The sequence below is a fragment of the Globicephala melas genome, chromosome 13, assembly GCF_963455315.2.
Source record: "Globicephala melas chromosome 13, mGloMel1.2, whole genome shotgun sequence".
Taxonomy (NCBI): domain Eukaryota; kingdom Metazoa; phylum Chordata; class Mammalia; order Artiodactyla; family Delphinidae; genus Globicephala; species Globicephala melas.
The window spans coordinates 42,394,793-42,416,725 of NC_083326.1; the positions used below are offsets into that span (position 1 = coordinate 42,394,793).

Here is a 21,933-nt window from a genome sequence, read left to right on the forward strand (position 1 = left end):
TTCCTGCGGCAATTAATAACAGTGTCTTCATTGCATTGTTGTATTATACAAAGTACTTGGCAGTTTTCCCTGGCACTCGGTAAGCATTCAATAAATAGTAGCGGTAACTTAATATGGGATGCATTCTTTTTTAGGGTTAGACAGAAAATAATTTTTTGGAGGTTATTTCCCCTGTCCTTCCTTGCCTAAGGTGTAAGGCCTCTCCAGAGAGTCGTGGAAGCTGATGGGGACAAGGACACCTACCTCCACAGACAGACCAGCAGAGAGCGCACAGGCAGGGGACAGTCATCCCCGCATTCCAAAAGTGCATCCTAACAGGCTTGAAAAGTAGCAAAACATTCTTTTCATCTGACTTTTAAAATGTCTGCTTGATAAGCTAGATGTTATGTGTTATAGTTACCTACCTGTGGAGCCAAAATTGTAATCATGACAAACCAAGAAAAGAGCTACAGAAATGCTCAGCATCCTGTGGGCCCCAATAATATGTAATCCTTTCATGGGGGATTTGGAGGTTTTGTAGAACTATAGAGTACCTATGAAAAAGCCACATGTGGTTCTAAGGCTGCAAATATGTAACAAGAAACTGAAATTCCTAGGAAAACCTCTCTAGAAATATTAAAGCTGAGAAGTTGCCTTGACTAATTCCATTAGGCATGGCGAGGCTAGGTCATGGTGCTACCAGGTGTCACACCTGGATGTGTCCACCCAACAGAATGAGGGCCCTCACAAGACTACCCAAATTAAGAAAAAGTCATAAAAATGTATTGTTTAAAAACCGAGAGAACTGATTCTTAAGAATTGAGCTATAAGAATTAATTCTCCTCTACAACCAGCAAACACTGAGGTAAGAGGCAGCAGGACATGCATACTAAAAACAGCCTTGCACCAAAAAAACGAACCCAGGCTACACAGGATGCTCCCACATAAAAATAGCCCTCCAAGACCACAGTAGATAATTGTTTCTCCTAAATTCATAGAGTAAGAGAAATATAAATAATATTAAGAAGCAGAGGAAACACTCCCAATTAAAAGATGAAGAGAATTCCCTTGAAAGAACAAACAATGAAACATACCTCTTCAGTCTAATAGACACCAAGTTTAAAAGGAGATAATGAAAATACTGAAGGAATTAAGAAGGGCTATCAATAGGAATGCAGGTTACTGTAAAAAGGAACTACTGTAGAAACTATAAAAGAGGAGCCAGGAAAAATTAGAAAACTCATTTGCTGAGATGAAAACTGACTGAGCTAAAGGCAATGAATAGCAGATTGAATAATGCAGAAGAACAAATAAGTGTTCTGGAAGATAGAATAATGGAAATCATCCAATCAGAACACAGAAAGCCCAACTGGGGGAAAAAAAAATGAAAGCAAAATAAGAAACCAATGGGATAATATAAAGCATGCCAATCTACACATAATAGGGATCCCAGAAGGAGAAGAAAGAGAAAAGGGGTTCAAAAATGTGTTTGAAGAAATTATGGCTGAAAACTTCCCGAACCTAAAGAAGGAAACAGATGTCCAGGTACAGGAAGCACAGAGGGTCCCAAACAAGATGAACCCAAACAGACCTACACCAAGCCATATTATAATAGAAATGGCAAAAGTTAAAGAGAGGAAGGATTCTAAAGGCAGCAACAGGAAAACAAAGAGTTAATTACAAGGGAACCCCCCCATAAGGCTATCAGCTAATTTCTTAATAGAAACATTTGCAGGACAGAAGGGAATGGCAAGATATAGTCAAAGTTCTGAAAGGGACAAATCTGCAACCTAGGATACGCTACCTAGCAAGATTATCATTTAGAATAGAAGGAGAGAGAAAGAATTTCTCAGACAAGCAAAAACTAAAAGAATACAGCAATACTAAACCTATCCTAAAAGAAATATTGAAAGGTCTTCTCTAAATGGAAGAGAAGCAAGAAGGTATAGGAAAGAGAAAATCACAATTGGAAAGTAAATCACTTAATAAGCCAGTAGGCGGATTTTTTTAAAAATCAAAAAGATTTTTGTGCAAGTGATGACAGCCACAATGAACAGCAAAAGGATAAATATGAAGATGTAAAAGAGGACATCAAAATCATAAAATGTGGGAGAGGAGTAATAAAATGTAGACTTTTTTGTTTGTTTTTTTTTAGAATGTGTTTGAGCCTATATGACTACCAGTCTAAAAGCAAGTAGATAGGAAGGGGTTAAAATACTTGAAAAACAAGGTAACCACGAATCAACACATAAAATCGACTTACAAAAACCAAAAAGAAGAGAACACAAGCATAATATAGCAGGAAATCATAAACCACAAAAAGAAAAAGAAAGGGACAAAGAAGAAATACAAAATTAACTGGAAAACAAGGTTTAAAATGGCAATAAATAGATATCTATTAATAATTACTTTAAGTGTCAGTAGACTAAATGCTCCAATCAAAACACAGGAGAATGGCAGGTTGAATTAAAAACAAGAGCCTATAATATGCTGCTTATTGTAGGCAACACATAAAAAAGAGACCCACTTTAAGGCAAAGGACACACAGACTGAAAGTGAGGGGATGGAAAAAGATATCTCATGCAAATGGAAATGACAGAAAAGTGGGGGTCTCACTACTCATGTCAGACAAAATAGACTTTAAAACAAAGGCCATAAAGATAAAGAAGGACACTATATAGTGATAAAGGAATCAAGACAGGAAGAGGATATTACATCCTTAAAATATATGCACCCAATATAGGAGCATCCAAATACATAAAACAAATACCAGTAGACATAAAGGGAGAAATTGATGGGAATACAATAATAGTAGAAGGCTTTAACACCCCACTCACATCAATAGACACATCTTCTAGACAGAAATTAGTAAGGCAGCAGAGATCCTAAAGGATACAATAGAACAGTTAGACTTAATTGATATCTTTTAGGACATTACATCCAGAAAAAAACCAGAATACACATTCTTTTCAAGTGCACACAGAACATTTTCTAGGATTGACCGCATACAAGGGCACAGAACAAGCCTAAACAAATTTAAGAGTATAGAAATTATTTCAAGCTTCTTTTCTGACCACAATGGCATGAAACTAGAAATCAACCACAGGAAAAGAAATAAGAAAAAAATGATTACATGGAGACTGAACAACATGGTACTAAGAAACCAGTGGGTGAACAACAAAATGAAAGAGGAAATCAAAATATACTTTGAGACAAATGAAAATAAAAACACAACCATACAAAATCTATGGGATGCAGCAAAAGCAGTTCTTAGAGAGAAGTTCATAGTGATACATGCCTTCCGCAAAGAACAGGAAAAATCTCAAACAACCTAACCTACCACCTAAAAGAATTAGAAAAAGAAAAAGAAAATCTAAAGTGAGCAGAAGGAAGGAAATAATAAAGATCAGAGAGGACATAAATAAAATAGAGATTTAAAAAGCAATAGAAAAAAAATCAAAAAAAAAGAGCTGGCTCGTTGACAAACCTCTGGCTAGGCTCACCAAAGAGAAAAGAAAGAGGACCCAAATATACAAAATAAGAAATGAAAAAGGAGAAATAACTGATACCACAGAAATACAAAATAAAATAATACTATGAACAATTATATGCCAACAAATTCAACAACCTAGAAGAAACAGACAAGTTTCTAGAAATGTACAGCCCACCAAAACTGAATCAAGAAGAAATAGATAATTTGAACAGACAGATCACTAGAACTGAAATAGCGTCCGTAATTTTAAAAACTCCCTACAAACAAAAGTCCAGGACCAGATGGTTTCACAGGTGAATTCTACCAAACATAGAAAAAAAAACGTATACTGATCCTTCTCATACTCTTCCAGAAGATTGAAGAGGAAGGAAGGAATGTATGCCCAAAGACATTCCATGAAGCCACCATCACCCTGATACCAAAGCCAGACCAAGACAGTACCAAAAAAGAAAATTACAGGCCAATATCTTTGATGAATATAGATGCAAAAATTCTCAACAAAATATTTGCAAACCAAATCCAACAACACATAAAAAAGATCTTACACCACAACCAAGTTGGATTCATCCCAGGGTCACAAGGATGGTTCAACGTAGCAAATTAATCAATGTAATACACCACATCAACAAAAGAAAAGACAAAAACCAAATGATCACTCAGTAGATGCAGAAAAAGCATCCATTCACCATAAAAACTCTTACCAAAGTGGGTATAGAGGGAACATATCTCAACATAGTAAAAGCTATTTACCACAAACCCACCAGCAGTATCATACTCAACAGTGAAAAGCTGAAAGCCTTCCCATTAAATTCTGGAACAGGACAAGGATGACTACTCTCACCATTTCTGTTCAACATAGTATTGGAAGTCCTAGCCACAGCAGTCAGACAAAAAGAAAAGAAGTTATCCAAATTGGAAGAGAAGAGGTAAAATTGTCATTATATGCAGATGACATGATATTATATATAGAAAACCCTAAAGACTCCATACAAAAACTACTAGACTGATGCACAAATTCAGCAAGTTAGCAGGATATAAGATTAGCATACAGAAATCTGTTGCATTTCTTTACACTAGCAATGAAATATCAGAAAGGGAATGCTAAAAAAAAAAAAAAAAAGCCCTTCTAATCACATCAAAAAAAAAAAAAGGAATAAACCTGACCAGGACTTCCCTGGTGGTCCAGTAGAAGAATCTGTCTTCAATGCAAGGGACGCCAGTTCGATCCCTGGTCAGAGAACTAAGATCCCACATGCTGCAGGGCAACTAAGCCCATGCGCCACAACAAAAAGATCCCATATGCCACAACTAAGACCCAACGCAGCCAAAAAAAAATAATTGTTTTTAAAAGTCAATCTTAAAAAAAAAACCCGACCAAGGAGGTGAAAGACGTGTATGCTGAAAACTATAAAACATTAATAAAGGAAATTGAAGATGATTCAAAGAAACGGAAAGATATTCCCATGCCCTTGGATTGGAAAAATTAATATTGTTAAAATGACCATACTTCCCAAAGCAATCTACCCATGTAATGGATATCCCTATCAAATTACCCATGACATTTTCCACAGAACTAGAACAAATAATCTTAAAATTTATATGGAATCACAAAAGACCCAGAATCGCCAAAGAAATCCTGAGGGAAAAAAAGTTGAAGGCATAACCCTCCCAGACTTCAGACAATACTACAAAGCTACAGTAATCAAAACAGTGTGGTATTGGCACAAAAACAGCATATGGATCAATGGACCAGAATAGAGAGCCCAGAATTAAACCCACACCCCTACAGTCAATCTTTGACAAAGGAGGCAAGAATATAACATGGGGAAAAAAAGTCTCTTCAGCATGTGGTGTTGGGAAAGTTGAACAGTCACATGTAAATCAATGAAGTTAGAACACACCCTCACACCATACATGAAAATAAACTCAAAATAGCTTAAAGACTTAAATATAAGACATGACACCATAAAACTCCTAGGAGAGAACATAGGCAAAACATTATCTGACATAAATCGTACCAATGTTTTCTTAGGTCAGTCTCCCAAGGCAGTAGAAATAAAGCAAAAATAAACAAGTGGGACCTAATCACATTTACAAGCTTTTTTACAACAAGAGAAACTGTAAAACGAAAAGACAACCTACGGACTGGGAGAAACTATTTGCACATGATGTGACTGACAAGAGCTTAATTTTCAAAATATACGAACGGCTCATACAACTCAACAACAAAAAAGCGAACAACCCAACTGAAAAATGAGCTGAAGACCTAAGTAGACATTTCTCCAAAGAAGACATACAGATTGCCAACAGGCACATGAAAAGATGCTCAAGATCGCTAATTATTAGAGAAATGCAAATCAAAACTACAGTGAGGTATCACCTCACACTCATCAGAACGGCCATCATTAAAAAATCTACAAACAACAAATGCTGGAAGGGTGTGGAGAAAAGGGAGCCCTCCTGCATTGTTGGTGGGAATGTAAATTGGTGCAGCCACTATGGAAAACAATATGGAGGTTCCTCAAAAAACTAAAAATAGAGTTGCCATATGATCCAGTAATCCCACTCCGGGGCATATATCCAGACAAAGCTATAATTCAGAAAGATACATGTCCCCCTATGTTCATAGCAGCACTGTTCACAATAGCCAGGACACAGAGACAACCTAAACGTCCATTGTCAGATGAATGGATAAAAAGATGTGGTGCGTATATACAATGGAATACTACTCAGTTATTAAAAAGAAAAAAATGAAATATTGCCATTTGCAGCAACATGGATGGACCTAGAGATGATCATACTAAGTGAAGTAAGACAGAAAGAGAAAGACAAATACCATACGATATCACTTATATGTGGAATCTAAAATATGACACAGATGAACTTATCTACAAAACAGAAGCAGACTCACAGAGAGAGAACAGACTTGTGGTTTCCAAGGGGGAGGGAGGGGGAGGGAGAGACAGATTGAGAGTTTCGGATTAGCAGATGCAAAATATCATGTATAGAATAAACAACAAGGTCCTACTGTACGCACAAGGAACTATATTCAATATCCTGAGATAACTATAATGGAAAAGAATATGAAAAAGAATGTGTGCATATATGTATAACTGAATCACTTTGCTACCCAGCAGAAATTAACACATTATAAATCAACTATACTTCAATAAAATAAATTTTTAAAAAAAGAATTGATTCTACTCTGAATTTTTATTTTGTCTTTGGGCTTTCTCCTACTGACTATTAATATTAGAGAAGACAAGGAGGGAGGGATAAATTCGGAGCTTGGGATTAACGTACACACACTACTATATCTAAAATAGGTATAGTATATCTACATTCCAGTCAAAAAATTTTTTAAGTGATATAAATTAAAGCTAAAATAAATAGAGAAGGCACTAAAGGAGAGATTTTCTTAAATAAACCTTGGGTATTAATAGTCAAATTTAGGTAATAAAAAGATTAATCTGCAAGTGATTATTTACTTTTCAAAATAATTGCTCTACGAAAGGATTCACTCAGGATTCCACTAATTAATGCGGTCTCCTAAGGCATTTGACATTTAATTAATTTTAATTACAGCTTTTGAGGAGTACTCTGTAAGCAAGCCATACCTACATTTCCCATTTGTTAATTGAAATAAGGACTGAATTATTATTGTGTTTTGGTAATTTTGAAACTAATTGCCTTTGGTTTTGTGTAGGTTATTTATTTTTAAATGAAACCTTCTAGGCCAAGAAATTGTCTCCTGTGTCTGCCGAAAGTCTCAATGATTAGAATGTTAATAAAGTCATTGTAATATTCTATGGGATAGCCCTTGTTTCAAATCTGCACTCTTGGGTTTACCATTTGCACAAAATCACATTAATGGGAAAGTTATATACTATTTAAATATATCTATCATGCATTATACTCCTTTCTCAGAAAAGGTCTTTATTCTCTGCCCCAATGGCATAGTCTTTCTTTGGAGTCCAGGGAAGCACCCTGGAACTTAAACAAGTATTCTTTTCAGAACTGCATGCCCTTCTTGTTTCCCAGTAGCGGCCTGCTGTGCCCTCTGCCTTGACTCCCTTGCCTGAGGCCTGGAGGTTGGAGGCCATTGCAGACCCAGGCCTGCCTTAGGTCCTTATCATCCGCATACACAACGGGAAAAAGAAACACACACATCTGAGAATCAGGATTTCAACTATAAATCACATCTGCCCTGGCGTAATTCATCAGATAGATGTTCATTTATTGCCATGTTGTCATTGTAAAACTTTAATTTCTGTTTGGCTGAAAATACCCCTGATGGGTATGTGACAGGGTTGTGAACTCTTTGTATAAAAGCCTCTTTATAAATAAGATTTCTTAAGGCTGTAATGATTTTGTTATCTGGGAGAGGGAGTGTGGGAAGAAATGTAAAATACAGGGCAGAGGGCATGCAGTGAAGGCAAAGTTACAAAGTTCAGGGAAGCATGGTTACAAAACTCCTTTCTTTGCAACACTGACATTATCCCGAAGTCAGCTTTTTAGAGAAGAAAACTCATGGTAAAGGTGAGTCCAGTTTTAGATCAAGCTCCCCTATAGCGTGTGTGTTTTCTGAATTAGTGTCAACATAGAAACAACATGATCCTTAGTCCGCCTAAGGATGGCCGAAGCCCGTTAGTGACTGCCCACAGTTCCAAGCAGTGTGGTCTTTGAGCCGAGATTTTCACCCACAGGTATGTGGTGGCAGATTTTAGACTGTAGACAAGGAAATGTGAGGCCTCGTCGGCAAGTGTCTCCAGGTCCATTGCCTTGTATTTAAAAGTTGAATAATTGCTGCTATGAAATTGGTATTTTTTTCCCCCAAAAAAAGTTCAGCAAAGAACATTGCATAGTAAATTTTCTGTTTTCCTAAGCTGTCTCTTTGGTCCAGTTAGTGAAGGGGTGTGAAAGTGTCATTTCTTCCATAGAAGACAAGTAGGGAGTTCTGAGAAACTAAGACTTTCCAAGAAACATCATCATACCAAAGAGCCCCCATTCCTACACTGTGCAGTTTCATAAGCACGTTGTGTGTCTTTTGTTTGTTGTATTCTTTTAATCCCTAGGAAGTGTCAGGGAAAGATAATGTCACAGAAGAAAGTAGTTCATACGTGTATAAAATACTCCAGTTGTATGTAATGTGTGAATTTTTATCTTCTAAACATTTACATTTAACCCTGTTTCCAGCCATGCAATAATGAGCTTTGTGTCTGTAATAAATTCTCACGCGTTATCTTTAACATGTGGCTATTTAGGGAGAAGACCTTGTTTTCCATTTTTCACAAATTATTGGTCCTTCACCCCGGGCTCAGTTTCCTCCCAACTAAACAGACTTATAGCTGTGAGGAGTGGGGAGGGGAAGGGATGCTTAAATACCTATTCCAGGAGTCGAGAAATCAAGTTACACTTTCTGGAGAGTATTCAGAAAATAAATAGCCCCATTCCATGACGCACGAGATTCTGACCACAGGTTGGAGTTGGGTTTTGACTTTGTCAACCACCTTCACATAGTAACACGAAGCTTTCCAAAGCCATTTATTTTATTGGGTGTGTCCATCTTTGCTTTCACTGTTAGATAATAAGCTGCCATTGATTATTTTTCTGGTTTTACGCGGCCAGTGCTGGCATGGTGAAGGCAGAGAGCAGTGGGGAAATGTGTCCTCTCCGTCCCAGAAGTCAGTGTGCACTTAACCTCCAGGTTACACGCGTGCATGTACCTACCCAGGCACGTTTTCAGGTTTCTTCCAAGTTAAAAAGAAAAAAGCCATGCCTCATTCAATCCACTATCGCTCTCTAATAGCTGTCTCCCCCTTCCTTCCCAGCCCCTTCCTTCCTTCTTGAAAAGAGTGGTCTGTCCTCACTCACTCCACCCTCACCTCCTGTTCTGGCTTTGACTCCCTGGAATCTGCCTCTGGTCCCCTCACTCAACTCAAGCTTCATTCACTAAGATCCCCAGTGACCTGCTAACCGTCACACATCTTCCCGACCTGCCCTGAATTCCTGCCGTCGTTCCGTCTTCACACCATCCCTCTCCTGAGCCGCCCTCCCCACCATCTGCTTCCTTGAAACCACTGGGGACTGTTCTGTGCCGTGAGCGGTGAGATGCGGTCCCTTGCGTTTCTCCCCCTTGGTCTCCTCCTCTACTGGCCCCTTAGGGGTTCAGCCCTCTTCCCTTCTCATCTGGGATCTCAGTGCCACCAGGACTTCAGATTCTATCAGTAGAACACTGAGCTCGACTCTTTTCCACACTGAACCCCTTGGTTTCTCCCAAGCTCTGTTCTTCCTTCTAAGTGTCTGTCTGATAAGTGGCATCAGGATTCGTCTCGCCTTCTAAGCCCCCCATCCAGGGCATCGCTCTGGTGGTTTATTCCTGCCCTTGTACCTTTTGTACACTCACAATTCCTTCCTCCTCCAGACTTTCTCAGTATAATTTCCTGTGAGTTTGTTCTTCCCCCGCCCTCCTGAAGCTTTCATGGTGCTCCCACGGACCTTCATTCCACCTTCTATTATTACAGGACCGACTTTTATCTCCGTCGTGTGTTGGTCTCCCTGCCTCCCTCCCAGCTAATTCCAGGGGCTACTCGTTCTTGTCTGCTTTACTTAGCACCAGCTCAGTGAGCGTGTGATGGGCGCTCAGCATATAATTGAACAAGTCAATAGTAAATGGAATTAATGTCACTTGTAGGAAAAGGGAAAGCGACACAATGTTCTTCGGACTTTTAGGGGCAGTAGATGGTGCCTGTGATCCCGGCCATTAGCCCTCAGGACGGACACCTTCCACAGCTTACTTCAAACCCCACTAGTAAATGTTGTGTGTTAGATGGCAGTCACGTAAATATGCCTCCCTGAGAATATGCCTCGTAGACTAAAGAGAAGTGATGGTTCTAGAAAGAGCAGAACTCCCCAATTCCACCTCACAATAAATTAGCTTTCTGTTTAGCTCTGGGTTCACAGTCTGCTGCTTGAACACTGGGGAGAGGTGTCTTACTCCTGGGTAGCCGGTATCTTATCTCTGATAAGACTGAATCATTGAGCATTTCTTTAGAAAAGGGAAGACTTGTTGTGGAGAGGCAAGGATGAGAGGATTGTGCTGGAAGTAAAACCACTTATAAGAAAGGCTTTAGACCGGAGAACTGCTTGTGAAGCCAGGCTCTGGGTACGTACGGGTGGGAGTCTGCTCTCCCTGAATCCATGTTGTGGTCATTGACCCTGTCATAACCAGTAGGTGCCAGGAGCTTGGCTGTAAACACTCAAGCTACTCATCACCAGAAATTACCTACCAGTAGGCAAAAGTCACCCATGATCCGCGATGGGTAGTAACACCTGCCTCAGACAGAACGCCATCCCCTCCCTTAGCACCAGCGTTCCGGGTTTACTCCTGAGAATCCAAGTCCCTCACCCTCGCCCTGCACTGCTCCTTGAAGTTCAGTCTTAAATGCTGCACTGAAGGGCCGAGAAGGGCTCTAGTCCGTCAGGCATGGTGTGTCGGGCACGGTGTGTTCTATGACGTCCTCATTTAGAAATACCGTCATTTTCACTCTGACACCACGTCCAGTGTCGTGGTGGCAGAGTTGATGGCGGCCATAGGGGCCAGGTCTGCTGGCACCTTTCTTCCCCTAGATTGACACCAATATGAAGACAAAAAAATTAACGTGGAGCCCAGATGACTTATCAGTAACAGTCTCCACATTAAAATATAAAAGGCATTCTTTTGGTATAAGTTTGAAAATAAAAGTGCCTTGTTGTATTTGTTTTGTGACATCCAGTAACCTCCACCTGGCATTCTGTGTACCATATTTGTGCCAGAGGTGACAAATCCCCAAACTCTGCCATCCACAGAGCAGTAAAAACAATGACAACGGTCCCTACCATTTCCACTTTCGGGCTTATTGAATATACATGGGAAGTAAGTGAATATAAACAGTCTGTTGGCAGAGTTCAGAAGCAACGACAAGTACTGGTGGCTACTTGTGATGGTCCCAAACCACGCCTGTAACAGTTAGAGCTGGGCCTTAGGAAGTGACAGGAGGGGGTGGGCAGTAAGAACTAAAGCAGAGCGAGAGGCAGGAAAGCACAGGGTGTGTTTAGGTGACACGGAATCTGCCCCATTGGATGGACCCATGTATTCATATAGAGGAGTAGTGAGGGAAATAACTAGAAAGATGGAATCAAATGGGATAATTTCCTCTAGCGAGAAGAAATCACTAGAAAGACTGCAGCAGGCCTCAGTGGGAGACAGGAGAAGCTGGACTTTATCCAGTAGTCAAGGGGGGCCACTGGAGATGGGAAGTAACAAGATGAAAGCCACATGCTGAGACTTTTAGAAGGAATGTGCTGAAAATGTAGCACTTAAACGTGAAATTGAATATGAGGAAAAACTGGAAACAGGGTGATTGGCCATCTGGTCTTATAAATTGCCTTTATTGTCAGATAAAATTCATTTCAAGCCACAGCTACCTTTCTCTTGGATATAAATGTCCCATGATGAACCAAATCAAGAAGCAAAGAGAAGTAGAATAATTACTGTTAAAAGGAGGTACGAGATAGAAAGTAAGGTGGCACAGTAAACCCTCACAGTGTGTGGGTGTATCACTTCTGAACCCCAAAACGTATACATTCCCCCAAAGCATATATAGTTTTCCCATAAAATGCTGCAGTATGACTTCACTTGAGCGTCCACATCTGCAGCCACAAGTTAAAAGTAACACGGGGAGGCGCGTCTACAGGGCCATCAGCCGTGCTCACCCCGCGAGGGCCGCCCTCCCGCAGCTGCCCAGGGTAGCACGCACTAGTTTTGTTCCTCCACAGTGTTACAGCTGAATTCCTGTCGCCGATGGGGTCCCATTGAAGTCGGGTTTTGTTTTGTTTTTAACTACCTTTTCTCCAAAATGGGTTTCAAATAAGCCTAGTTCTTTCCCATTGAAGTCACGATTACACCCAAACTGCCCCCTCATGACAAGGGAAGAAATCTTTCTTTGGTCTCATGTTAGTATCTTCTCACTGACACACATACACACACACACACACACACGACTCCTTTCAGGAGTCATGTGGCCATTTCAGAAGCTTTCCATATTTCAAATGCTGTTTGGAGTGTAGCTGGAAACGTTCCGGTCAGCCGAGCTCACCTCACCGGGCCCTGTGACCTACAAATGCTTCTTTTTACTGCTGCCTCCCCCGTCCCCTCCTGTCACCGGGAAACCTATGGGGAAGCTCTTTAGGACTGTCCAGTTATGGAAGGAGGGGGCAGAACCAGATGTCAGGAACCTTGAGAGTCTGGGGTTATAAGAAGAGAAGAGAGGACTTCCCAGAGATCAGAGTCAACTACAAGTGGCTGCTTTTCTGTGTTCCGAGACCTAGGTCAGCTGATGATACTCAATTAAAATGCACAGTGTAGTCGACCTCTCAGCATATCATAATTGACATCTCGGTAAGTGGTCCCTAATGAAATGTATTTAACGACTAATTCCAAAATTTAGAAATTTCTAAATCAAATTCAGCCTTAACCCTGTTTTCCTGATGCTTCTCTCTAATCCCATGTTGAGAAGCGATTGTTTATTTTTAAAATGGAAAAGTTAACCGACGGACTCCTTATCTTCCTTCGTTTTCCATGATTCCTGTTATTCTAAGCGTAGACAGAACCAAGCACATCTATAAAAGCCACACCCATCCATCCCAGATTCTAAAGACATTCCCTAAGAAAGAAAAACACAGTTGGCTACCATACAATTCGCTGACAAGACAGAAGGAAGATGACACAATATCTTACTTATTTTGTAACCAGTGTATGCTCCCAAAAGCCAGGGACTGGAGTGATCCAGCCAGAACTTTTCAGTGTCCTAGTTGGTTCCCAACTTCTTAAGAAGACCCCTAAGTGAGGCAAGAGTCCCCCTGGGCCAGCTCACAAGCAAGCCTCCCTCTTCCGTATCCAAACCTCATTTCCTTCTCCACCACCACCTTTTGAAAAGCTCAGAAAGAGAACGCCCGCAGCTGTTGGAGAAGAGAATCTGCTGCTCTCAATATTCTGTTTTAGCCTAAAGGGCTGCTGCAGAAGAAAAACTGTATGCAGTGGGTCCCAACAACCAGGGTGGTGGGCCCTCCGGGTGGGAGCAGTGATTCCCAGACCCAGGGAGAAATGCAACGGCTGAGACTTTACATGGCTTCTGTTTCGCTTAGAATTGAGGTTTGCCTGGTCTCCCCGGGGTCACATGACTTTTTTAACATCTGGTTTTCTCCAGCAAGTGAATCAGGCCTCGGAAGCCAGTTAGAGGGCCGGGGTGCAGCGTAGGTGGTAGACGATGCAGTGTAACGTGAGCCCATTCATTTGGTCTTAAGCAAACTCCAAACCAAAGCTAACAGGAGCTCCGTTTCATTGTCTCCATTACCCAGAGCCCCTGGGACAGAGGAATTGAAGGCAAAGGTGAAAAAAAATGGGTGGGAACACAGCCTAAAAGCAAGCAAGGGTAGTGGTGGTTTTTTTTTTTTACAAAGTCAGAATTGGCTCTGTTTTTACCTAGGTAGTTAAGGGTAGACTAGCTGAACCAGGTGTAAACTGCCCCCTGCTGTCTGACACAGAGAAGTACATAAAAATATCTGCCTCGTTAAAAAGAACCGTATTCTGAAGGCCGGCAACAAGCTGGGGCGAAGGCAGGCAAGGGATGGCACAGGTCACCTGCCTCCCTCTCCGGTGTGAAGATGAAGGAGGGTGAGGGAGGCGGTATTTTTCGGACTTGGAGAGCTGCTTCGTTACGCCATCTGCCGCCTTGTTTCTCAGAGTGTGGTCCGTGGTCCAGCAGCGTCCACATCACCTGGGAGCTTGAGGGGCAGAGCCTGAGATGCAGAGTCTCAGGCCCCACTCTTGGTCTACTGAGTCAGAATGTGCATGAAACAAGATCCCCAGGGGATTCATGTGCACAGTTACCTGTGAGAAGCCCCGACTGTAACCTCAGAAGGAGCCTTTACACTAGACAAGGTCCACTGTTCCCTAAGGTTTGTAGCAAATCGAATTCAGTTTGAACAGTGAAGAAATACAACTCGCTAGGAGAATGGAATCCTTCATTCATATCGTGATCACTTAACGCCCTTATTTTCGTCCTACTCCTGTTTCCTGTGTCCTCGTGTATCACCGGCTCTTTACCATGCTGTCCTTCCCATTACTTGCTACATTTCTGCAGCACCTGCCAAACCGTTTCTTTCAAAATCGCTCCATCTCTGGCAGCCTCCTGTTTCCCACAGTCCTTGTTTGCTCAGGTCTGCTCTCCCTTTCTTCCACCCCTGCTGGTGTCACGTAAGAAGAGCAGCCACTGGGCCCTCCGGGAGGGAGCTGGCCCTGTGCGTAGTCCGAGTGTCGCTAACCCCACGTGTTCTCTTCTGCGCCAGGTCAGGGAAGAATGCCGGCTCCTGAACGCCCCGCCTGTCCCGCCCCGCAGCGCAAAGCCTCAGTCCACCAGCCCCTCGGTCCCTCCTCGCACAGCCAAGCCGGCGCGGCAGCAGACTCGCTCTCCCAGCCCCACCTTATCCTACTATTCTTCAGGGCTGCACGACATGTAAGTCCTATGCCAGGGCCCACTTCCAAATGGTTCCCTCAGCAACCAGGTCCCCGATCCTTGAGAACCGTGTCAAGGAGCCATCCCCTGGGCAGGGTGGTAGGAGAGGAAGTTTTCTTTTAAAAAAAGAAAAAAATAATTTTTTTTTTAACTGGATGAGCATGATGGGGCCCTGTTGGTTCTGAGCTAGGATGGAAGAGCCAGTGACCTAGGAAGATGCTGAGTCTGTGAGGGGTTCAGTGGTTAAGGCTGGCATCTACTTGTCTCCGCTTTGACTTCAACACACGCAGACAGCACCCTCGAGGAGGACCCGGAACGGCAGGGGTCCTGTCGGCCGTCTACTCTGAATTCCACCCAGTGCTAGAGGCCCTGACCATCACTGTAAAGCAGTCTTACACTTCCATCTGGATCCTCCCAGTGCCGTGAGCTCATTCTTTTGCACTGCAGCTCATTCCATGGTTGGCACATGCCAATAAGTTTTTTTAGAGATCTTTCATTATATGCAGTTGAAATCTATCTCCATGTAACCTTCAACTGTTTCTTAGGTCTAAAGAAACAAATGTAGGTCCACCCGACCTCTCTTGATCAGGCTGTGAAACCATGAGGTCAGCCAAGATGTAAGTCTCCTCCAAGAGGCAGCCTCGGTCCCACCTGCTGTCCCCCCATCACCCACCTCTGAGCACACTCTGGTTTCACGGTCACTCTTAACATAGGGCCCCAGAGCTGAGTGTGATCACATGTGACAGGTTAAAGTAGCTCTCCTTGGCAGGTACTTTTTTGTTCCCTGGACATTTAAATCTTTATGGTGATGTTACTCAATTGTGCGGAAACCAAGGCAAGAATAAGGATTTTATTCGAAACATTTCTTCCAGCCTCAGACTCTTGGATGGATATAAGGTCATCAGTGGTGGTGATGTAGTCCTGTCACTGTAGCCCAAGAATGACAAGCATGAGACACTCATTTACTGCTCTCTCACTCCACCCTTGCCCACTGCAGACATCACTAATCAATCACAGCACCTGTTGGTGATAAGCCCAAACAAGGCTAAAGATTTTTCTCATCACAAAGATCCAGGCACCCACTAACAATGATTTTCTTGTTAAAAAAATAATATATTTGCCATCTCTGCTATAGCATATTAAATGAGTATCTTCATATCCATAGTTACTGATGTATTTTAGTAATTTAAAGATTCTTTAAAAAAAAAAAAAAAAAAAAAAAAGCCCAGTGAGGTTAAGCAGGTACTTTACGATAAGAAATATAATATTTGTTGCCTAACTACATTTTTCTACTCAGAAGTGACATCAATGGGATAAGGATAGGCTGGATGTTTTACTTTTCTTTTTTTTCCACTCATCTCTCTCTCTCTCTCTGTGTTTGGCTTTTAAGCAGCATTACTAAAAGTGACACGAGTCCTCCTGAAAGCGCTCCCGTTTCCTGCTACCCGTGTAACCGAGTGAAAGCAGATTCCATGGACCCCAAGTCCCCGTTTGGCAGTCCCACTGCTGAAGCTCTATCCTCCAGGCTCTCATGGCCTAATCATTATTCGGGAGTGTCAGAGACCCAGACCAGGAGCGACTTCCTGCTGGATCCGAGCAGGAGTTACAGTTACCCCCGACAGAAGACGCCGGGCACGCCCAAGAGAAACTGCCCGGCAGCCTTCGACCTCGACGGCCACGAGCTGGCGGCCAGCCCACCCGGGCCCGGGCCCACGGAGCCCGGCGGTAGTGCCCCGGGGTGTCCCAAGTCGGCCAGCTACTCTCTGGAGAGCACGGGCGGGAAGACCCTGACTGCAGCCCCCACCAAGCAGAGCATCTCGTGCCCCGCCTTGCCTCCCAGGGCCCCGAGGCCAGTGGAAGAGAAAGCCGCCCTCGACACCCTACCTTTGCCTCTGCAAATCGATGGTGCTGAGGAAGCCCCCGAGTCTGGGTCACCGGACCTCTCCGAGGACCCGTACTTTGTTCAGAAGGGCACGCAGGACATCTTCTCCATGTCTTACCCCTTCTCGTCACCCCTCCACCTCCAGCTGGCCCCCCGCTCCTGTGGTGACGGGTCCCCGTGGCAGCCACCTGCCGACCTGTCGGGACTCTCCATAGAGGAAGTGTCCAAGTCCCTGCGGTTCATAGGGTTGTCCGAGGACGTCATAGCATTCTTTGTGACCGAAAAGATTGACGGAAACTTGCTTGTTCAGCTCACGGAAGAAATCCTCTCCGAGGATTTCAAACTGAGCAAACTGCAGGTGAAGAAAATCCTGCAATTCATTAACGGCTGGAGGCCCAAAATATAGCCAAATAACCCCAGGTAGCATTGAACAAAACAGATAAATGTGTGTTCTAGAAGGGGAGGGCTGGGACACAGTTTCACATTTTTTTTGCACTAAAAACTTTCTCTGTAAATAGGGATAAGAGAAAACTCTTACTATGCAGATTATGATTTTGAATGGTGAACAGGCTATTTTGTACATCAATAAAAATGCTGTACAGAACACTTAGAGGTGTGCCTTGTACATCACTCAACACTCAACAGCTGCTAAAAGACAAAAGGCATGCTCAGAGAAATAACTGTTACCCAAGTAGGTTTATGCGAGAAGTTGTGATATTTATTTACAAAATAGCCAAAGCTGAAAGACATAAGAATCTTTAAAAAAAAAAAAAAAAAAAAAACACCTCTGAACAATTCCCTCCTTTGGGAGAATCAACTTTAGACAATTTATTCTGTGCTCTGTCGTTCGGATTGCTCAGTGCTAATTGTTTTACTCTTGTGCCTGAAAATGTTAGTGATACGAAATGACACTGCAGTGTTATGTGCTTGGTGGGGATCTTTTTATCAAAAGGCATTTTACAAAAGTCATGTGCTAGTAGAGAGGATCTATGATGTCCTTAGAAATCATAAATCATGACCACAATAATTTATCTGTAACTGCTGCTAATTTTACTGAGGAGAGATAAAGAAGACCAGAATATATACGTATATGTATATTTACACAATACAAATGTATGTTTTAAACATCAGTATGAGTCTGATCTTTTAGATAACATCTGTTCACTTTCAAATATCCATTGAAGTTTGGGGCCGTTAATTAAGTCGACTCTCTTAGGAAATGGGACAGAATGATTCCAAAGATTCTCAGAACCCTGCCCCTCGAAGCTCAGTCTTATCAGGCTCCATCACAGAAAACTTGGAACAAATCAGTAGAGAGTCTGTATTGAAGAATTAAGTTTGATTTTAAACCTATTACAGGCTGGGTTTTACACAGAATACTCCCGTGCTGATCAGTGTCTGGGGAAATGACCATTTCTGTCGAGTGATAATTCTTCTCGGGTTTGAGGGTCTTATTCTCCTGGTATGTGGTGATGAGGGGTCTGGAGAGCATTTCTCAGAGCGTGTCAGGTGTTCTCAACATGCTTTGTGCTTTAGGAGAGCTCAGAAATCAGACATACCATCCTCTGCTTTGATATGTGCTACATCTGTTGCATCATTTTTTAAAGTATCAATAAGAGTACTTGTTTAGTTCAGAAATCTTCTTTCCTCTCTTCCAAAGAAAATACATGATTACCGTACTTTCATTCCAACAATCCCAGGACCCAGTCTGACAGTTTTTGCCAAACGTGAATAAATACTCCAAAATATAATGGCATCAACATAATTCTTGACTTTTTGAAGGAATATAAATCTTAGAAAAGTTTTTGTTCTCCGAGCAGCATATCGTCCCTAGCCCTGTCTCCCCCAGAGTCTGTCCCCACATTCGAGATGGGCAGACAGCCACCCAGGTGTCAGTGTGACTTGCAGGACTGGCTTGTATGTTATTATCCACTCTTCTTGCTCATCAGAATAAATACACAAATGGAAAGACAAGACCCACCAGTCTAGTTTTGCAGACCTGTTCAATATATGGCTTCATTTCTTGGCATTCAAGATATTTTTAATCCATCTCATTGTTTAGAATTGGGGTGAATTGATACCTTTTCTCATTTTCCATCTTAAATCTCTTTTTTTTAAAAAAAAGGATTTTCCCCCCAACATGTCTCCCAAAATGCAAATACTCTAGGTTAAAAGTGCCCCATAAAAGAGTACCCTGTAGAATCTATCAAACTGTAGCACCTCTTCAAAAGTAACTGACAAGTTTATATAGAAGCTTCTAGTACTGCACTCAGATGACATGCAGCGCCTCCATGACTTTCATGTTGAGAAAGCATCTTTCTGTGTGAGGGGCAACTCCCTAGGTAAAGTTAACCTCTCAGAACTTGCCTTTAAAATAAAAACAAAGGATGACGTTGAAACGTTGCAAGTTTTCTTTGGCAAAACCCTGCTGAATCCGTTCGTGAATCCTTAGTGCTTGAATGCTTTTCTCAGTTCAAGAGGGAGGAATGAGTGGGTTTGAGTTTACTATGACAGTTGCCCCACATAAACAACTGATTCCTTTTATCTTTTTTTTCTTTTTGTTTGTTTTTTTTTTTCTTTTGCAAAACCTCGACACAAAGTCCTTTTTGTTTTTTGTCTTGGCATATGTACGTTGAGTTTATATCGACGGCAACATAGAGACTCCTTGAGGGCAGGGACTATGGCCTTTCATTCACATACTCAAAATTCACAGCATCATCTGTGTGCCGGGCACTATGCTAGTATGACTTGACAGGCTGATAAAAAGACACAGTTCCTGCCCTCTTGGAACTCATATGGTTTATGTTTAAAACCACAGTTGTTGAGACTGGGTACGTGCAAGAGAGACATGAGCTCTTCTGGCAGTTGGATGGATGGAGAGTTAAGTGTGCCCTGTCCCTCAAGAACCCACAGAAGGAAGAAATGGCAGCCTCTATCAACGGGGTACAAAAGAAAAACTGCAAGACCATTGAAACTCGGAAAGCATTGGAGGCAGCAGGTATCTCTGACTCCCACTGACTAGTGTTCTTTTCTACTGATTGGATTTTTTTTTTAATTGGTAGTGAGTATCTTCTGGTATCTGTAAAGCCACATGGCGCCCTTACTAGACAAGGCACGCATAGCCAGAGAGAATCAAGACAAGGAATGCAGAACAGGGGTAGGAAGGAAACAGCCCTTCCCTTCTGAGCTGCGATTTTTGCAGTGAAAAGCAGTGTACAGAGATCCCCACATGCAGAACCTTTTCTAACCAACCAGGTCAAGACTGAGGACATCTTCTGGCAGGTTCCCTGCAATCTGTGCACTGACCCCTGTGCTTGGGGAGAGTGTCCAAACGGCACTCTTTCTTGGATTCCTTAAATGCATGGCCAAAACCATCGTGACCCCCTTAAGAAATACAGCAATAAACCAAACCAAGCAGCTAAAATGTAAAACGTGGGCCTGATTCATGTTGGGACGGAGCACTGAAACACAGATCAATTCTTTCTCAGAATCGCATCAACGCCTGCACGTTCTCTCTCTTTTAAGTTGAGCTGCTCAACTTTATGAGCTGTGAAATTTACATTTAGACCCTTTCAACCCACATAGAACATTCACATTTATGGAGTTGCAGCGAGCTGCCCACTCGGCTAAATTGCAGTGTTTATTCTTGTTTCACGTAGAAATAAAACAATCTTACAGGGAAATATTATGACTGTCCATTCCAACTGTTTTCAGACGTGGGTAAATACCCTCTGCCGACATTCCAGAAGCACCTGCACACCGTGCACACGACTCCTCGAGAAGTTCAGGGGGTGGGGGTGGATGAATAGAGGGCTCTTCATTTTCCAAACACACTGTATCACAAATCACTACTCATCATGCCTAAAGAGTATGAGCTTAACATTTGGAATAACAAACTGAAAAAAACACAGGTCTCCAAAGACCACTGTGAACGATTCAAAGAAAATTTCAACTTCAGTCCCTCAGAAAAGTGAAATCTGCTGTTGGACACACAAGACTTTCAGAAACTATGACCATTAATCCCAATTTTCTAGGAATACAATGGCACCAGGCTGCTAGGGCAAGAAAAGTAAGATGCCCAGAGTGCAAATGATGGAAAGTAGGATTTTTATACTGTGGGACTGTAATAGTGTGGAATTCTTATGACCACTTCTTGTCCAATCACATCGTTTAGTCTTCAGAACTTGGTGTTTTAAAATTTGTCTCATTGTGAAAGCTAGAAACAAAGGGTAAACGTGATTTCTGTTAAAAGTATATACAAATATCTTCTGTAATTTTGCTGCTCTGTCTAATTCTTAGGCTATGAGTTTTGTAATGAGCTTATCAGATGATGAATTTCCTTTGTTTACAATCTCATGTAGTAGGGCTCAGATCATTTCTTAGCTATAAACCTCTTCTCCCATTTTCATATTAAGCTCCATTTAAAATATTGCTTAAGCTAAGCCTAAAAGTTGAATTCAATTAGTCAAAAATTTGGGAGTTTTCCTTGACTTAAATGAAAATGGTATATTCTTTTCAAAGACTTTTGTAACCATCTTTACAGTTTCTTTGCTTGGAAAAGTGGGGTTGTTAACTACCAGTTAACAGTTGCATTATTTCCAGAGCATTGTCTATGGGCCCAATGTGTACCTCAAGATAAACATGGTATGTTTTGTCTAAAAAAATTCGTTGTTGATTTAAATGGTTCTGAAATGTCTATAAATAAAGAAATTTTAAAAGTTGCTCTTCTTGCAATCGTTCCTCAGTGAGTTGGAACCCTGTGTGGTTTTCTAGAACCTCTCTTTCCCATCCTCATGGAGGAGAAGAGAACTTGTCTGAAGGGTTTCTGAAGACTGCAAGCTCACTCCATGTTAACAAGAGATTGAAGACTGTGGTTATCGAAAGTGGAAGAAGCTGGGAACCAGGTAACCTGGTGGCAACCAAAGAGAATCTAGTACCTGTATGGTCAGGAATTAGGACAAAAGACAAATATAGATGGACTAGTGAGCTTTAAAAAAATAATAATGGGGGAGGGGATAAATGAG

The 21,933-nt window shown here is 41.9% G+C and overlaps 1 protein-coding gene across 2 annotated transcripts in view; it reads left to right on the top strand.

Annotated features, from left to right (window-relative positions):
- The window catches only part of GAREM1 (GRB2 associated regulator of MAPK1 subtype 1), a 206,443-nt gene extending 184,813 nt beyond the window's left edge, over positions 1-21,630 (top strand). The window contains exons 5-6 of one of the 2 annotated variants that reach the window (XM_030876493.2): positions 14,861-15,027; positions 16,418-21,630. In XM_030876493.2, the coding sequence (XP_030732353.1) occupies positions 14,861-15,027; positions 16,418-17,315 (1,065 nt within the window). In that variant the 3' untranslated portion in view covers positions 17,316-21,630. The remainder of the gene's footprint in view (positions 1-14,860; positions 15,028-16,417) is intronic. The other variant, XM_030876494.2, reaches the window with a different exon arrangement.
- Positions 21,631-21,933: the final 303 nt, after the last annotated feature.